The 19,599-nt window shown below is 19.2% G+C and overlaps 5 protein-coding genes across 5 annotated transcripts; 2 read left to right on the top strand and 3 right to left on the bottom strand.

The window, feature by feature from the left end:
* Nucleotides 1-1,779: 1,779 nt before the first annotated feature.
* Nucleotides 1,780-3,650, bottom strand: SRAE_X000110300 (Egalitarian; the record flags this gene model as incomplete). The annotated part of the gene is made up of 2 exons (XM_024643140.1): nucleotides 1,780-3,009; nucleotides 3,093-3,650. The coding sequence occupies 2 exons, from the start codon at nucleotides 3,648-3,650 to the stop codon at nucleotides 1,780-1,782; spliced, it is 1,788 nt and encodes a 595-aa protein (XP_024498565.1).
* Nucleotides 3,651-11,071: 7,421 nt separating this feature from the next.
* On the bottom strand, nucleotides 11,072-12,042 carry SRAE_X000110400 (Hypothetical protein; the record flags this gene model as incomplete). Its single annotated transcript, XM_024643251.1, has 2 exons — nucleotides 11,072-11,724; nucleotides 11,778-12,042. The coding sequence occupies 2 exons, from the start codon at nucleotides 12,040-12,042 to the stop codon at nucleotides 11,072-11,074; spliced, it is 918 nt and encodes a 305-aa protein (XP_024498566.1).
* A 1,120-nt stretch (nucleotides 12,043-13,162) lies between these two features.
* SRAE_X000110500 (Lipase, class 3 family-containing protein) lies at nucleotides 13,163-14,019 on the top strand (the record flags this gene model as incomplete). The annotated part of the gene is made up of 2 exons (XM_024643362.1): nucleotides 13,163-13,264; nucleotides 13,318-14,019. 2 exons carry the CDS (start codon nucleotides 13,163-13,165, stop codon nucleotides 14,017-14,019), a joined length of 804 nt encoding a protein of 267 aa, XP_024498567.1.
* A 1,692-nt stretch (nucleotides 14,020-15,711) lies between these two features.
* Nucleotides 15,712-17,045, top strand: SRAE_X000110600 (Intraflagellar transport protein 57 homolog; the record flags this gene model as incomplete). The annotated part of the gene is made up of 2 exons (XM_024643473.1): nucleotides 15,712-16,107; nucleotides 16,152-17,045. 2 exons carry the CDS (start codon nucleotides 15,712-15,714, stop codon nucleotides 17,043-17,045), a joined length of 1,290 nt encoding a protein of 429 aa, XP_024498568.1.
* Nucleotides 17,046-17,289: 244 nt separating this feature from the next.
* On the bottom strand, nucleotides 17,290-18,315 carry SRAE_X000110700 (Glyceraldehyde-3-phosphate dehydrogenase,testis-specific; the record flags this gene model as incomplete). The annotated part of the gene is made up of 1 exon (XM_024643584.1): nucleotides 17,290-18,315. One exon carries the CDS (start codon nucleotides 18,313-18,315, stop codon nucleotides 17,290-17,292), a length of 1,026 nt encoding a protein of 341 aa, XP_024498569.1.
* Between the last annotated feature and the right edge of the window lie 1,284 nt (nucleotides 18,316-19,599).

A 19,599-nucleotide genomic window follows, 5' to 3' on the forward strand; every position in this document is an offset into this window, starting at 1 on the left:
AAATTGTTTTTTAATCATATTAGTAATAATAATATTGTTGATAAACAATTATCTAAAATTTAAATTAACATAGTATTTATAAATAAAATTAAAAAAAAAAAAAAAAGAAAAAATGATTATAAGAGTTTCAATAAGTACACAAATTTAATAACTAATAAATATATTGACCTTGCTTTGTTAATATATTATTTTTTATCCTCTTATGTCTGTCATCATTTACTTATTTAATGTAACCTCTCATCAATTTATAAATAAAATTAATTGTTAATAGTATCAAATAATTAAAATAAAAATTATATACAATCATACAAATAAATAAGCTTAAAAATAAATTTGCAAGAAAATTAAAAAAATGTCTTAAATATAAATTTATTATATAATTATACCTGTTTTTATATATTATTCAAATTATTAATTTATTATGTTATATTTTCTTATGATAAAAAATAAATAAAATTTATTCAAATACCCCACTTGATTTTTCTTATACAATCTTTGAAAAAAATAAATTTGACAAGATAAAATAAAAAAAAAAATAATATTTTATAGATCATTAAATGCATATATGCATATATATAATATGTAAAAATAGAAAGTTCCAAATAATTAAAATATAAATAATAAAAAAAAAATGTTGATAAAAGAAAAACTTGTGGAATTATTAGATATTTAACAATCTTCTTAATAAATACTGGAATCATAAATGATTTATGAATAATATAAAAATAGTTTTTTTTATTACCAATTGTCTGTTGTGTTTTTTTTTTCTAGTAAAAGTTGACTTGTATTATTTACCATATATGATACATAATTTTTATTTGTCTACATTTTTTCTCCGATTAAAATTTATTCATTTTAAAAGTTCCAGTATTTGTTTTTTGACCTGAAAATTAATAAAGATTTCATCTTATTTCAATTATCATTATATAAAAGGGTGAAGGTTAAAAATGACAGGAAGCTATTAATAATGTTAATATATATTTTTATTTTTATAATAATAATAATCATTGATTAAATAAAAATCATTTTTTTTTATAAACATTAAAAATGTAATTATTTATTTTTTAAAAAATAAAGTAATTTTTAAAAAATGACAAAAATATTAAATTTTATGTTGATAAATTTTTAATCAAATTAGTTATTTTGAAATTTTCTTACTCCTTATTTTTTTAATATTATATAGTAACAATTAAATAAGTTAACATAATAATAAAAAAAAAAATTAAATTTTTTATAATATGTTGAACGAGAGACACACCCTTTATTGTATATAAAAAACATACTGTCCTTAAGAAAAACATTGTTACATAAAATATAATGTCCCTTTTATCTTTTTATAATAAAAAGTATATTATAAAATTTTTATTAACTATATAATTAACATTATAAGGGAAAAAATTTTTAAATAATATATATAAATAGATTTCTTGATATAAAAAAATATTTGAAGCAAAATAATATTTTATTTATATATTTTCTTTTTCATTATAAAAACCAACAAATCATAAAATAAGATACCTCGATTTGGAAGGAATAAAAAATATATGAAAATTAATATCTCAAATGATTGGCTATCATTTTTAATATATTAAAAAATCATCAATATATAATTAAAAAAAATATTGAAAAATATTGAATATTTTGTAAAATTTTTTTTTTTTCCAATAAAATTCTTTTCATTTTTTCTTTCTTTAAATAAATATTTATACTTTTCTTTTGCCACTCTAAAGTAGATCGTTATCACTTCTTAAGTCATCTTTACAATTAATGGCTCATATTTTAATCATAATATACATTCAATACAACAATTTCTCCTGTTGAAAATGTCTGGGTACCCATATCACACATTACCGGCTTTACATTAGGTAATGATGATGTTGAAGTACTAGTTTTATTTGAAGAATTTATATTATTATTATTTATTACATTTTGATATTCTCCAATAGAATCTTTTTGATTTGTTACAGTAGTTGGTGTAATTTTTCTTGATAATTTAACTGATGAATTATTATAACCATTTAATTGATTTGATATAGCAACACTTAATCCATTTCCATTAACAATTGTAGATACCTTTATTGGTTGTGGAAGTAAAGCTTCATTACATTTTTCTTCCAATAATCCATGACATTGTAAAGGTACTTGTTGATGTAATATTTTATACATTGCTGTTATAAGACAATGACATTCTTCAACAACACTTAACATCATCTCATCATTTATTGGTCTTTGATCCCATTTAGGAGTTTGTGAAAGTTTTCTAGGAGTAATATCCGACATCATTATTGATTGGGGATAATAAACCCGTTGTAAATTTAAAAATGATATGGCTCGTAAATCAGAGAATGATTTACCAAATTTGTCATGTTGAATTACAGAATGAGCAATTTGTGTATCAAAAACATTTTGCATTTGTATATCATAACATGTTAATAATAAACTAGCTACTCTTTTTACATCATGTATTACTTTAAGAACCTTATCTGATTCTAATATTTCTTTTAATCCACTTTCCAATAAAAGAACTTTAGAACTAGCCATATCAAAAACTTGAATACGTTTTTGAGATGCTATTACAATTAATGATAGAAATTCTTCACTATTTATTCCACCGTATGTTACTAATTTAAAGTCTATTGCGACATACTTTTCTTCTTGATTATCCAAGTCATTTAATATATCTTTTATTGCTTCCTGAGCTTGTGCTAATGACTTAACAGATGTTATTTTTGAAAGAGAATTTTTATTTAATGGATATAAAGTATTATTATTATCAGAGAAAGTTGATTCACTACCTTCTGTTGATCTACCACTTTCAGATCCATTCTCTTCTGGTTTATTTTTAACCAAAGATACTTTATTTGAACGTATAAAAAAAACATTACGATTAAGTTTTAAAAATTGTAATAATTCTTTTGGATTTGTAGCAACCTCTTGACGTACTGTATGAGTAAAACGTTCACAAAATCTTTGATAAAATAAATCTAATGGTATTGGTTGTTCATCATTCTATAATATTATAAGAAATAAAATAATAAAAAATTAAATATATAAATAATAAAAAATTTAAAAATTATTATATTTATATTTACCTGTTCAAGAACACCTCTTAGAAAATCTAACGCAGCTTGTTTAGCTTTAACACCTGCTAATGGATTTCCTTCCTCATCTAATTCTACTGCACCATGACTAGGTTCTGGCATATTTTTTAATCTAACTCTATCACCTTCAACAACAAAATGTTCTGTTTGGGATTGTAAAAATTCACAAAATTCTTTTAAATGCCTTCCAGAGACTAATCGAACTTCTGGAGCAGCTTGTGATCTATGTCCTAATAAACTTTTTATTTGTAATTCAGGACCAAATTTTTGAAGTTTTGTAACGAAAAAGTCAACAGCTTCTTTTTCATAATCTCTATTTCGACTACCAGTTCCAGGAATTTTCATTATCTGATTTTTACCATCCATTTCACCGAAACCTTTTAAAGTTACAGTGTCATTTTCAACAATAAAGAGTGATGGGTAATGATTTAAAAATTCTGTTAAACCTTCTTGTGTTGTCCCAACGGCCTCTCTCATTTCTTCAGAAAATCCTCTTGCACCAAATTGGCAACTTAAATCATGTATTGTTCTTTTTCCATTCTTTTGCATCAAATGATCGATGAAAAAAAGCAAGGCCATATTTTTTGCTTCCTCCATTTTAAATAATTTTTTTTTTATATATATATATTTAATCTTTTTGAAATATTTATAGATATTGAAGGAGTTTACTTTATTGTTTTAAAATTAAATGGTTAACCTAAAAAAAATGTGTATATATATTTATTATAAAAAAAAATATATTTTAAAATTTTTAGTTGTTACAAATAAAAATTAACGGTTATAAAATATTTGATATATTTTAAGATAATTGATATATATACATATATTTTACAGGTACGTACTTATTAAAATAAGAATCAACAAACATTGAACTTACTAATATAATTATGTAAAAGTTAAGATAAATAATATTTAAAACATATGAAATAGAGAAGACTAGATAGAGAAATAAGGAGTACTTGATTAAGATTTTTCACCTGATTTTATGCTTCTCAAAGGAATAGATATAAGGTATAGGCAAGTAAATGAGTAGAAGATGATATATTAATAGATTCTATACTAATATATTAATTTATTTAAAAATGAAAAAATATAAATTTAATATATTATAGATAAAAAAAAATTTTTTTTTTAAAGATATAACATTATATGTTAATGTTAATAAAATACAGATGATCGTTTAAAATTTTAAAAATGTAATGTAAATAACTGTTCAAAAAAATTATTTTTAATAAATATAATCTTTAAATATTACAATAACCTTTTTACATAAATAGTTACCAATAATGAAATTTTAGAATAAAATGAATGTTAGAGAAAAGAAATGAAAAACTTTATTTGACAAATGAGAGTTTTTGTAAAATAAATTAAAATTTAATCAAATAGATGTTTCTTAAGTAGTTTGTTGATAGATGTTTAATAACAACATATATTTAATCTGATTACGGAGAAAAATGGAGAATAAAAAAAATTACATATAAAAATATTTATGAAACATTATACTGATTAATAGTAAATGTATTGACAAGATCTCTTTTTTTTTTTAGAAAAGAAGATTATCATCGTATTATAAATGTAATTTTAGACCAAAAACATTTTCTAACACCAATAGTATTAGTATTATAAATATAAATCAATAAAGTATTTAAAAAATTATGTTTTTTTTTAAAAAAAAAATAATAGTAATAATAATAATAATAAAAAGCTATAAAAGTTTAAATGGTATTAAAAAAACAATAATAAATAAATGATATCAGAAATTAATAATAATCTTTTTATCATTTATAGTAACAAAATATGTTATTCATTATAAATAAATGTTAATATTTTATCATCAACTAATTATTATTAATATATAATTGTTAAAAAGGAAAGGTTTAAATAATAAAATAAACTATCATCTTTAATTTATTCATTTTAAGACAATAAGTAAGCTAACAATTAAGTACGTTTAAGACAGTTGGCACACATTTAACCAAAAGATAGCGGAAGAAGTATACTTATTGTGTATTGTTATACTCTTCTCCTCCTTAATAAAACTGTACTTTCACTTTTTGTGTCTGCTTTTATGAAAAAAGTGTCAACATAATATAGATACAAAAGCATAACTAATAATATTCATTTGAAGTTACCTTAACGAATAATAAATAATTTATGCACCATTAATATATTAAAAAAGATATTTAATGAAAAGAGTCTTGTCTTAAATATGTATTAAATCCGCTTATAAAGTAAACTTATTAAATCTAATCAACTAAATGTCAAATCAACTAAAAACATATAAACAACTTCAGAATATTTGATAGAGATAAATTTTGCTTATAAAAATATATCTTTTTAAACAGGACCATTAAATTTAGTTTTCACATAAACATTAAAATATTTTAAAATCTTAGAGTATAAAAACATTATAATGACATTTACATTAATAACGTATCATTTTTTGATTAAAAATGTAAAATTATATTTTTCCAATATATGAAACATTACCAATCTCCAGTTATTCATTTTTATTTTAATATTGATAAAATAATTTTTAAAAAATAAAATCAATGGTAAATAAAAAAGAAATATAGAAATAATTGAAACATATTAATTAATGACATACATAATATATAAATGATCATCCTTTTTTGTAAAATAAAGTAGATAAAATTTATTATCTAATTGATAAGTATGGAAAAATATTTAAATAACTTTCAAAAGTTTGAAAAGCTAATATATAATTATAATAGAGGAGTAAAAAAAAAAGAATATTATAATATGAGGATAAAATAATAATAAAGATAATTTATTCTAGTATACAATAGTGAAAATAAACATACAGAACACCACATAAATGATAATAATTTGTTAAATTATAACTAACGTAATAGATAATCTCTAAAAATAAATATATATAAATATAACTTTGTCATTTAATATATTTACTTTAATGGATGAATCAATGATTTTACAATTGTTTGTATGGAGGGCAAAAAAATATTTTTTTTTTTTTTTTTGAATAATGAAGAAGCCAAATTTATTGTATAATCTTCCATCATCATTATTATATTAAAAAAAAAGGTTACATATGAGTAAAGAAAGATGAGTCAAGTATATTAAAAATATTTAAAACTAAAAAAAATTATAACAGTAAATATTTGTAATATAAAAATGCAACATAAAATGTATATTAAAAATTAATGTTAAGTGTGATAAGATCATAAATAAAAGTATAATACTGAAATTCAAAAGTGGTATCCTTGCCCTATCACCTAATTATTCTTGATTGATCTTCTTTCAAAAAGATAAAATTAAAAGATAAGATGGTGTTAAAATAAGAATATAATACTATAACTTTCTTTTAACAATTTATTTAACCAATAAAAACTTTTTTATTTTATTATTATGATAAGTAATTTAATTAGTACTCATTAAATTTTTATATATAAAAATGATATTAAAAAATTTTTATAAAATTTTATTGTTAATAAAGATATATCATTATTATTTATATTATTACCAAATATCATTTAGTGATGTAATAAAAACTTATATACTACCACTAAAATATAAATAAATTAAACATTTTTTAATAAAAAAAAATCATTCTAGCATTATAATATTTATTTTATATATATAAATATAATTATTTATTGATGAAAGATTTTTTCTTCTATTTTTTTTTTATTAATATTTATAAACATGTACTTATAAATGTTTAGTGAAATTACCTAGCTGTTATTTAAAAATATATAAAAATTAAATATATTAATAAAAATACTTTGAAAGAATGGCATTATTATATAAAATTAACTAACCACAATATAACTATAGATAATCATAATAATATATTTTTAAATATCAAATATAAAATAATAAATTTATATACATAAAAATATATATAGTTATTTATAATGATACTAATATATTTATATAAATAAATATCTTTTTTTTTTCTCAACAGGATTTTAGTTATTTAATTCTTACATCAGTTTCTCTTTTAAATTGAATCATTTATAAATATATAGAAAGGATATTTTCAATTATTGATAAGCATTTAAAGGTAAATTCTGTGGAAAAAATAAACTTTAGATATGTAAATAAAATATTATTTTATAATAATCAACATAATAGATATAATTTAATTATAATTTAAAGAATTTAATTTGTTTTTAAAATAACATTCTTATATAAAGTATTTCTATTATCTATAATTATTTTTTTATTAAAAAAAAGGTACTAGAAATAAAATTAATAATTTTAAAAGAAAAAAAAAATAATAAAGTTTATAGAAAATAAATTATAAATGAATGTTCAATTCATAAAAATAAATGAGCATATTATATTTATAATAATATATAAATATAAAAAAAAAATAATTTAAAGGACCTAAATAACGTATAATCTTTCTTATATAATAAATATAAAGTAATATATATCATTTATAAAATATCTTTATATTAAAAAAAAAAATACTAAATTTAAATAATAATATATATTGGTTAAATAATTCTCTACAAAATGTTTATTAATAAATAATTTAATGTATAAATGTGTATATTAAAAATATATAACATATATATATATATTTTTTTATAAAAATCATGATATAAAGAAGGAAGTCAATTAATAAGATAAAACTTTAATAAAAATTTTTTTTTAAAACTTATAATAAAAATCGACATATTAAAAAGTAATAATAATTTTAATAATGTTTACCAAATCAATTATTTTTATTTTGAGATAGATATTTCTACCCTTCAAAGTTAAAGACAATAGTTTTAATAAATAAATAAAATTTAGTTATTATCTTTATTTAAAAATTAATATATATAATAAAAAAATTGCTTTAGAAAAAGTTTTTTTTTTAAATAATTTTGTATTTATCATTTATCTGATTATAATAAGGATAACAATTTTCAAATAATATATATAATTTGTATGAATATTTGAAGTTAAAAAAAAAAGATAAATTTAAAGTGTATTTATTTGTAAGTGAATGAAATCTAGATGTTCAAATAAAGAATGAGGGATGAAATCATACAATTTTGAATATTTTTTAAAGAATCCTCTTAATTTTTGTTTAGTTGTGGTACTTTTAAAATTTATTTTGAATAAATTTGTTTTAAAATAATAAACAATTGCAGTTATTTATTTTTTTTATATAGATTATTATTAAATTTTTTACAATAATAATTAGTAAAAAAATAAAATTATATAAAAAGTAGAAAAATATTAATATTTTTTTTAAGACAAGTAAATAAAAAAAAAAAGTAAAAAATCAGAAATCATAGAATATGTTTGTTCTTTTATTGAACTTAATAATAGTAGAGGTAATGTTAAAGTAGAATTCCTTAATACTTATTGTGAATAGATAGATGAGGTTGTATAAATATGATGTGAAAATGATGCACATTAAAAAGCATATCTGGTAACGTTATAGTTATTCTATTTTGTACAAATATAACGTATATGATAGTAAAACAAGTGTTCACTAATGTACAATAGGCAAAGTTTATAATTGTAAATATATATTATACATATCGTTACTATTAGAATTGAAAATGTTAATGATGGTTGTTAAAAGAAGTAAAAATATTATTTTATATATTAAAGATCAAAGAAAATTAAGATATAAAATTTTTTTTTTAAGAAGATTAAAGTTTTAAAAGATTTAGGTAGAAAAAAGTAATTAAATTGTGTATATTAAAATTTTAAATCACTAGTAAAATAAAATATTTTATTATTAATTAATTTTTAGATAAAAAAGAAACAAAAAAATTAAATAATTTTTTTTACTTAGTCTTTGAATAAGTAATATTATATCTAGAATATATATATATATATTTTTTTTATAAATTATTAATAAATTATAAATACTATAAAATTATTTGAATGATATTATATTACCTTTTAATATTTAACAAATTTTTCTCATCATCAAATAAATAAAAAGTAGTTAAAATGGTATACGCAAAATAAGCGTAAAGGTGATAATTTCATTACTATTAATGTTCAATGGACAAAGCAAGGAATTTAATTTAAATACATTCAATAAATATATGTATATATATATATATATATATTATAATATTCATATATCATCTCATACAAAATGATTAAAATGTTAGATAGCTAAAGAAAACTTTTATTAGAAATATATTAAATATTTATATTAACAACCTAATTTATTATGATACTAGAATATATTTTCAATTAATATCAAAAACGGGATATACCAAAAAGGTATAACTACAAATTTTTAAAATCAAAATTTACAATAAATTCTATTATAACAACCTCTTTGTTTGGTAAAATATTTTAAAAGTTTAACAAAATAGAGGTACATTTCAAGTTATCATTATATATTTCAGCTTACTATTTTTACTATACCTTGTTCTATTTAATATTTTTAAAATTTAAAAAACAAATACAAATATATTATGAAAGAAAATCGTAAAATAGAAAAATCAAAAACTAAAAATTGGTTAAAAAATGAAATAGTGAGCTTATCAAGAGAAAGTTAAATTTTATAATTTATTTTTCTATATATGTACAATGTCAATTTTTAAGCTAGTTTTGTGTTGTACTATGTAAAAGCTATTATAAAAAGTCTTTTTAATTTAATATACAGTTTAACATTTATACATAATATTAAAATGGTGTAAATTCAATAAAACAAACATTTTTTTTTAACTCTTAGTTTATTTAACATTTATAAATATCTTAACATTCAAATTACAGTTAATTAATGTAGTAGAAATTAAAACCAAATAAATATTAGATTATACTTTGTGTGATATCAAAAAAAAAAATATGTACATATATTGATAAACATTGTGTATGATAAGTTTAATGAAATAAAAAGAAAATTATATATTAATAATTTTTTTATATAGTTAAAGAATTACATAAATATTATATAATATTTAATCAGGATTGTTAAATTAACAATAAATTCATTTTATTAAACATTAATAATAAAAATAAAAACATATTTTGACAAGTTAAATAGTTATTTTAAATATTAATAATAATTATAATCTTTAGAGAATAAAATAAATAAAAATTTAATAAACTCTTAAAATAAAAAAATTTAATATTAATAATCATCTTCCTTACAAATTTTTTAAATTAAATTTCTTCTCAAAAATTGATACATTTGATGAAAAGATAGAAATTAATAAAAAAAAAAAATTTAAAGGTCATTTATTTTTAATACAATATAAAAATAGTAAAAAGTAAAATAAAATTTATTTCTTTTATAGTATACTTAAAATATATATTATTTTAAAAATGAAAAACAAAAAAAAAATAAAGTAAAAAAGATTTATAAAAAAAATTTTTTTTATAATCTTTGCCATATACATAATTTTAAAAATGTTTATATAAGGTATAATTTTAAAATTTGCTTTAAAAAAATATGATATTAAAATTTTGACAACAACGGAAAGAAAATTTAACCATTAAAAAAATTAGATATATATATATATGTAAGTATATGAAATATTTTACTAGTAGCATATAATAGATGAAACGTATATTAATCAAAAAGAGTAACATATAATAAAAAAAGGTGGTAAACATTATGTTACTTCATATATATACCTATAAAAAAATTGATTAGTAGCCATTCAAATAAATAGATATATATATAAATACAATCAAAAGATCAAATTATTAATCATTTAAATTATAAATTGTCTTTTTTAATTATATAGTAAAATAAAAGTACTTTTTTTTTTATTATAATATAATTATGTTAATTAGATAAAAAAAATAATATATAATTGTTTATTAAAAAATTTAATTAAGTAGTTTATCAAACATTTTATATTTAAGAAAGGAGAAAGATTTTTGATAGACAATTTTTAAAATGCATAAAATGAGTAAAAATGTTAATAGAACCATGATAAGTATTGAAAATACCGTAATAGACCCGTTGTTAAGAGGTCATTTATATGTCCTTTTACATCTGTTTAAAGTTAAACACTACTCCTTCCATTTGTGACTTTATCCATTTCAATAACACATTCTAATAAACGTTTTCTCATCATCTCATCAAGTGGGTTATTTTTTATTAATGCTTTTGAAAAAACAGAATATGCATCGGTAAGCATATAAAGATGATTTCTATAAAGACCTTTTGTACGTGTTGAAATTATTTGGTAAATTGTATCTGCACAAAATTTTAATGTTTTATCATCCATACATTCAGTATCATCATTCTCATCATTTGGTGGATCAAAATATTTTTTCATATCACCAATTAATCCTTTAAAAATAGCCATAGCTGTATAAATAATTTCATTATCAGAAGTACCATGATGTCTAGGCCAATTTTCAGATAAAAGAGATGCAACAAGTTTAGGAAAAAATTTGCAATTATTATCATCATCTGATTGAGGTTCATTATTATCATCTTCAGACATTTGACTTTCAAAATATTTGCGATAAAGTGTAGCTAATTCTTCTGAACAACCTATTCTAAAATTTTGATGGTAAGTTAATTGTGTAATTATGTCTGTCATTAGACTATATGTCTCATAACCATGACATCCCCAATAAATACAATTTTCACCAAATTCACGCATTTGATTATCATTATATTTAATAAAATTTTTAGACAATATTTTTTCTAAAAATAATATATTTAAACAATAAAAAATTTACAGTATAAAATATGCTTACTAAATTGTGTTGCACTAATATCAGAATGAAATGATGCATATTCTTCTAACATTTCATTCAACTTTTCAAATGATACATCAGGGACATTTACGTCATTGTTACTTTCATTAAATTTGCTCCCATTTCTAATTGATCCAAATGATTCTTTATTACACCTTTTATATTTTTTTTTATCATTTTTAAATGATATACTTTCAAAACTTTTTAACATTTCATCTACATTTTCAGAACATTTTTCTTTTTTGTTATAATTTCTTGCAGTCATATTTACAATATTTTTGTCAATGATTAAAAACTATAATAAAAAAAATTTTTTTTTTAACATATTTAAAAAATGTTATAATAAAAAATGTAAATATATATAGATATATATCTACATAAATATACATATATAAAATTTATAATATAAATTATTTTACTAATGAATTAATATATAAATTTATATATTAGTATCTTTAAAAATTAATTTAATTAAATATAACGTTTCCCTAGAGAAAAATTAAAAAGTTATTTTTGAAAAGTGTATAAAAATTTATTAAGAAAATGCTAAATGGAAAAAAAAAAAATGCAAACATACAACAATTGTTAAAAGTCATTGACACAGATATTTGGTAAAGTATTTACTTAAATATAAAAAGTAAATTGTAGATTACTTATTAATCTTCTTTTAAATAACTAAAGATTTTAAAAAAAAAAAATTTTTTTTTAAACATTTTATAACTTCTTTAATAAGTAAAATTGGTTAGATTTTTTTTTACACTAAAAAAAAACCAGTTAAAAATTCTGAGAAAGGGATGGCTATAATATGTGGTGTGTATGTAAACATTTAATGACAACATTTATATAAAAAGACATTTAAATTAAAAAAATTTTTTTTAAAGTTAGTATAAAATAAACATTATAACATCACAATAAATTGGTTATAAATCATTTTTAATTAATCTTAATCTAATCTTGTCTTTAAAATTGTTATTTAAAAAAAATTGATAAAAAAAGGTAACAATGTGATAACTTTTTGAATTGAACATGTGATATTATTAAACATTATATAATAAACGAGTAGGTAAATTTCGTAAAAAATCATAAAATAATATTTTTACACATATAACTATAGTATTAAATTTCTTTTTGAGCAATTATATTATTTTTGTGTTAAGAAAATATTAAAGAATTTGATAAGACAATATTTGTTGAGTAATTTGTAAAGTTAGTTTCTTTTCTAATCCGGAACTATGAAAAACTTTTAAGAAGAAAAAATTTGAATAAATAATTGGTAACAATTATTGTTCCATGTGTCAATAATTAATATGTATTATTTACATTTTTTTTTTTCATTTAGTTTTATATTTCTACTTACTTATTGTAAAAAAAATTATGAAAATGGAATGTATGACGATAATTTTGCTAGGTACAAAATATTACCAATGATAGCGGGAACATATAATAATCCAAGAAACTGTTTACAAAATACATTTAAAAATTATACTGTAATTTTATCAACATTAAATTTATATATATATATATATTTTTTTTATTATAGTTTATAACTCAAACAACAGTTGGATGTGATTTTATAAATAATGATAAATGTTCAGGATTTGTAGCTGTTAGTAATGATGATAAAGCTGTTATTATTGCATTTCAAGGATCTATTACAGCAATGCAAATTATGCTAGAAGGGTATGAAACAGTTTTTGATGAAAAAGAAAAATTTTTAGGTGGTGGAAAAGTTTCAAGATATTTTTATATCTCATGGAGTTTAGTTTGGAATGGTGGTTTAAGAGATGGTTATTTTACAGCTAAAAATTTATATCCAAATTATGAAGTATGGGTAACAGGACACTCATTAGGTGGTAGTATGGCTGCTATTGCTGCTGCAAATATTGTATATCATAATTATACTCAAAATGATAACATTAAACTTATAACATTTGGTGAACCACGAACAGGTGATAAAGATTTTGCATTAAGTATTGATCAAAAAATTGGTTACGCTTACAGAGTAGTTCATAGTCATGATCCAATACCTCATTTACCATTACGAGATATGTTAGGTTATATTCATCATAAAGGAGAAATTTTTTATGATAATAACATGTCTCAAGGAAGTCCATTTACAGTTTGTTCAAGTATTGATGATAACAAACAATGTAGTGATAAATATATAAATTTCAATATATTTGATCATCTTTTTTATTTTAAAGATATAACATTATTTGGAAAATTAAATTGTAAACAATAATATTTTCTTTTTAAATATTAAAAATAAAAAAAATTCATGAATTAAAAAAATATATCATTATATTATAGAATAAATTTTACAAAATTTTTACAACTAAAATAGAAAATTACTAAAGTTTTCATTTTTTTATAATATTTTTAATGATCTTCCATCATTAATAAGTAAACTTTATTAACATTAGATAAATATAGAAAGTTTTTTTATCATGTTTAGTTTCTTTTATATATCATACAAATATTGATTTGTTTAAAAGTTTATTTTTATAAAAATATTATTTATTTTTATTTCTAGGATCTATCATAAAAACATTAATTAAATAAATCAAAAACCATTGTAAGAAATTTTTATATAAAAATAATTTTTGATACTAAATATATTTTTTTAATTAAATTAACAAGATTTATAAGCTTTTAAATGAACTTTTTTATTAAATATCTTTTGACAAAAAATTTTTATATTTAGTTTTTATTTTAGAAAATTACAACATTTAAATTAATCATATATTAAAAAATTAAATTTTTAATGTATTCTTAGTAATTTTTTTTTTGTTAATTTTCATAACAATTTATTAGGACAAAAACTATTTTTATAATTTGTTAAATATATACCAATATTCTTAGTTTTCCAAATATATTTTACTTAGTGTATCATATAAAAGAAATAATAAAAAAAAGGTTTTTTAGTAACTTATTTTATAATAATAACTTGTTTATAGTATTAACTTTGTTTTTTTTTCTAAATAATAAGTAAAATTTTAAATTACACTTTATAGGTTTTTGCATGATCCTTATATTTTGTTGTTTTCTTTTTTAAGTAATTAATTAAACTGTTCGTAGTTTAAATAGAAAAATTAGATAGTGTCAAACTCAAACAATGTAGATAGTGTTGATTAAAATAAAGTCAATTTTTATCAATTACAAAAACAAAATCATTTTTAATTTTAATATTAAAAACATTTTGAATTAGAATTACTAATTAATTTCAATTATAAAATATGATTAACCAAAAGTTGAAAATTATGAATCGGACATTACAAAAAATAAATAACTTAATTTTCTTTAATATTTAGATATAATAATTTTGTAAAATATATTTAATAAATAAATTTTCTAAATTTTAATATCACATAAATACTTTTTTTTAACTTAAAAAAATTTTACTTCTAAATATCAAAAAAAAATTTATCATAAAATTTTGTGTAAAAGTATTATAAAATGTCATTAATATTTTAATATTAAAAAAGAATATTATAGTTAACATGCAGAGATTTATATTATATAGAAATTTCAATTATTATTTTTTATATTTTTATGTTATAAAAAACAATAAATTTTTTTATATATAAAATTTTATTAAATAAATTTATAATTATTATATTAAATATAATACATTACATAAATTTTACATAGCAATTTTATAATATTACATAAAAATTATATATATTTAAATAATATTTCTTAAACTGAATAATAATTTTTAATAAACTTAAAATTTTAAAGTTAAGAAAGAACCTTTTGTATATTAAGACTTTATATGAGTTGTTAACTTAGCAACAATTATGATAGGAAAATGTAAGGTTTAAAGATATCTCTTATATTATCACCATAGTAACACTAAAGGATATTTTGAATAAGTTAGTTAAATCTTTTTTATCTTCATCAAATTTTCTTTATTTTAAAATCTATCACATTAATGGATGATAATATTCTAGATTCTTCAAGAGAAAATAATAATATTGAATTTGAAAATTCACTTAGGAAATCATCTATACATTTAAATAATAAAGAAATTATCAAAAATGATAGTCCTGGTGTTGAGTATAATATTTTTCAAGTCTCTGAAGAACTTCTTGATAAATTAAAAATATTACAATATGAAAATGAATTTGTAAGAAAAAATTCAAGTTTTAAAAGAATTCATAAATATTATTTTGTTAAAAGTACTAATACAGGTGAACAATTTTTTTTATTTACTAATTTAGCAGCTTGGCTTATTCAAAAAAGTGGTGAAAAAAATTTTGAAATGCCACAAGAATTTGATGATCCAAATATTACACTTGGAAGAATTCTTTCACATTTAAAAATGCTTGTAAGATTGTTGATTTTTATTATCTTTTTAATTAATTTTTAAAGGGTATAACTGAAACATTTACATTAACAAAATTAAAAAGTGGTTCAGGTGAAATGGTAATTCAAATATTAGATTTATTAAGTGATTTTGCATTATCTAAACTTTCTTTTAATTGGTCTGAAATTCAAAAACCAATTGATGATCCTGAAACTGATGATGCTGATGTTGAAGATGCAGAATTAGTAGCTGACCAATTTGAATCAGATACAGAGGATGCTATAATGGCTTTAGAAAATGATGATGATGCAGTATATATAGATTTAGATGCTACAACAATAATAAATGATGATATAGATGAAAATTTAAAAGTTGAAGAACCTGAAATACAAAAAATAAAAAAAAATGAAGTAAATATAGAGGCATGGAAAGAAGAAGTAGAAAGAGCTTTACCACAATTAAAAATAACTTTTCGTTCAGATGCCACAGATTGGAGAATGAGACTTGATCAAATGGAAAAATATTTTATATCACTTACAGAAAATTTTGATAAAATAAAACCATTATTAAATAAAATATCGTCAAATGTATCAATTGACATGGAAAGAATTGATAATAGAGAAAAACATATAAATTCTCAAATTGAATCAATTTTATTAAACTATCGTCAAACACAAGATCGATTATCTGAAGGTATTCAACAATATAAAGAATCAAGCACGGGTTTAACACAACGTTCAGATATTTTATCACAATTAACAGAAGAAATTGATCAATTAAAGCAACAGGTTGAAGAGCAAGGTTCAAAAAATACGGATGGTGCTCCAATGATTCGTATAAAACAGGCAATTGCAAAATTAGAAAGTGACATAATTACACTTAACATACAAATTGCTGTTATAGAACAGCAAATAATAATGAATGATATGAATGATCGCAAAAATCCAAGTATAATTTAATCTGATAGATTTTAATAAATTTTATTTTTTATAATTTTATTGAAATATTCTTTTTTTATTTTAAAAAAAGTGCCTAACAATAAAATCTATTTAAACAATATTTTTGATATAAAATTATTACTTAGTAAATAAATCTTTATAATCTATTAAATGATGTTATAAAAAAAAATAAAGTATTAGCAAATGTTTTTATAAAAAAATATAATGCTATAAAATTGAGACGACACACATTCGCTGACTTATTTTAATTTTTGGTATTAATATAAGAAATTAAGTCAACTACACGGTGTGAATAACCATATTCATTATCATACCATGAAATGAGTTTGACGAAATTTGGATTAAGAGAAATGCATGCACCAGCATCAAAGATTGAGGAGTGTGGATCTGAGACAAAATCAGTTGATACAACTTGATCTTCAGTGTATGCAAGAACTCCTTTCAATGGTCCTTCAGCAGCAGCTTTAACAACAGCCTTAATTTCATCCATTGTAGCTGGTTTTTCAAGACGAGCTGTAAGATCAACAACAGAAACATCTGGAGTTGGTACACGGAAAGCCATTCCAGTAAGTTTTCCATTAAGTTCTGGAATAACTTTTCCTACAGCTTTAGCTGCACCAGTTGAAGCTGGAATAATATTTTGAGCAGCACCTCTTCCATCTCTCCATAATTTACCAGATGGTCCATCAACAGTTTTTTGGGTAGCTGTTGTAGCATGAACAGTTGTCATAAGACCTTCAATAATTCCAAAGTTTTCATTAATAACTTTAGCTAATGGAGCTAAACAGTTTGTAGTACATGATGCATTTGAAATAATGTGATCATTGGCAGCATCGTACTTTTCATGATTAACTCCCATAACAAACATTGGAACATCAGCAGATGGAGCTGAAATGATAACTTTTTTAGCTCCACCGGCTAAATGAGCAGAAGCTTTTTCAATTGTTGTAAAAACTCCAGTTGATTCAACAACATAATAAGCACCAGCAGCACCCCATTGGATTTCAGATGGATCTTTGCAATTAAAAACTTTAATAGTATGAACATCTTTTCCTTCTTTTTTGACGATTAAATTAGAACCATCATGGGTAACGTCACCCTTAAATCTCCCATGAGTAGAATCGTATTTAAACATATAAACCATATAATCAATATTAATGAATGGATCATTAACAGCAACAACTTTTACTGCATCCTTTTCTACAGCAGCACGAAGAACAAGTCTTCCAATTCTTCCAAATCCATTAATTCCAACGGTTGGTTTTGACATGATTAAAATGATTCTAAAAAATTTATATATATAATTTTATGAGAATAAAAATTTTTAATAAAATATTAAATAAAATGAAATAAAGTAAAGAAATGATTAGTTTGTTAAAAGTAGTAAAATATAAGCATCTAAATATTTAATAAAAATGATTAAAATATCCTCCTTATTTTACTAAATTATAATTTATTAAGAATTTGCACGTATAATCGTAGTTGTCTATTACCCTAACTTTATTTTAAACTTTACGCTATATACATTAAATGGCACTCATAATATATAATGAAAATTAGAAATAAGTAGGGTAAAAGTTAACTATTAAAACTTTGATCATTTTAACTTTGTGTATATAACTAATATAAATGTAATGATCGACTCTTATATTTTAAAATATACTATGTTAAAATATTTTAAATCTAGAAAACAGATAGTTTTTGACCAATATGTTTAATAAAAAGTAAGTATTCTTTAGACTTTTTAACAGAGATGACTAAAGCATAATTATATTTTATGTTATTTCTCATTTAAATGTTATAATAAAATTATTTTATTTTAAATATAATAAAATGAACAAATAATTTATGGTATAAAAGCATTTATCTAGTAGAATTAGAAATATATATATATATATGTTCGAATACATTTTTTTTTATTAATCAATATAAAACTATTCTTTTTATAACTTCTTTAAATGTTATTTAATATATGTTTTATTTGAAAAAAAAATATATGTATTGTTTTACTTTTTTTTTTTAAATAACATTATCAAAAGAAATTGAATATACAAAATTAATATAACTTATCTTTATGATTGACAAAGATATTATTCACAATTATTATTATTATGACAATTTTATATAAGTTTAAAATTTCATTTTCTATAATATATATAACAAATGCTTATAAAAATATCAAATGTATTTATAAATTCTTTTTTTATTAATATTTAATTTTCTTGTTATAATAAAATTTTAATTAATATATTTACAGTAAATTTACTAAATAAATTATAAAAATTAAAACGTGCATATTGTGATTTATTTTCAAAATTAAACTTAAAATTTTTCATCTTATTAAAAGTGCTAGTTAGTTGATGATAAAAGTACATTTTCTGTTATACTATTGTATAAATCAATAGAACTTAATAATAAAGTACATTTATATAAGTAAATTGCACTATTATCAATGTAATCATCAATTTTTAAATCTCTTTTACAACAACAACACAATAATAACTTTTAATGATTAAAAAAACATGTTTATCAGTTTGGTATTTTTTTTAAAAGA

The sequence above is a fragment of the Strongyloides ratti genome, scaffold srae_chrx_scaffold0000002 (genome assembly GCF_001040885.1).
Source record: "Strongyloides ratti genome assembly S_ratti_ED321, scaffold srae_chrx_scaffold0000002".
NCBI lineage: Eukaryota > Metazoa > Nematoda > Chromadorea > Rhabditida > Strongyloididae > Strongyloides > Strongyloides ratti.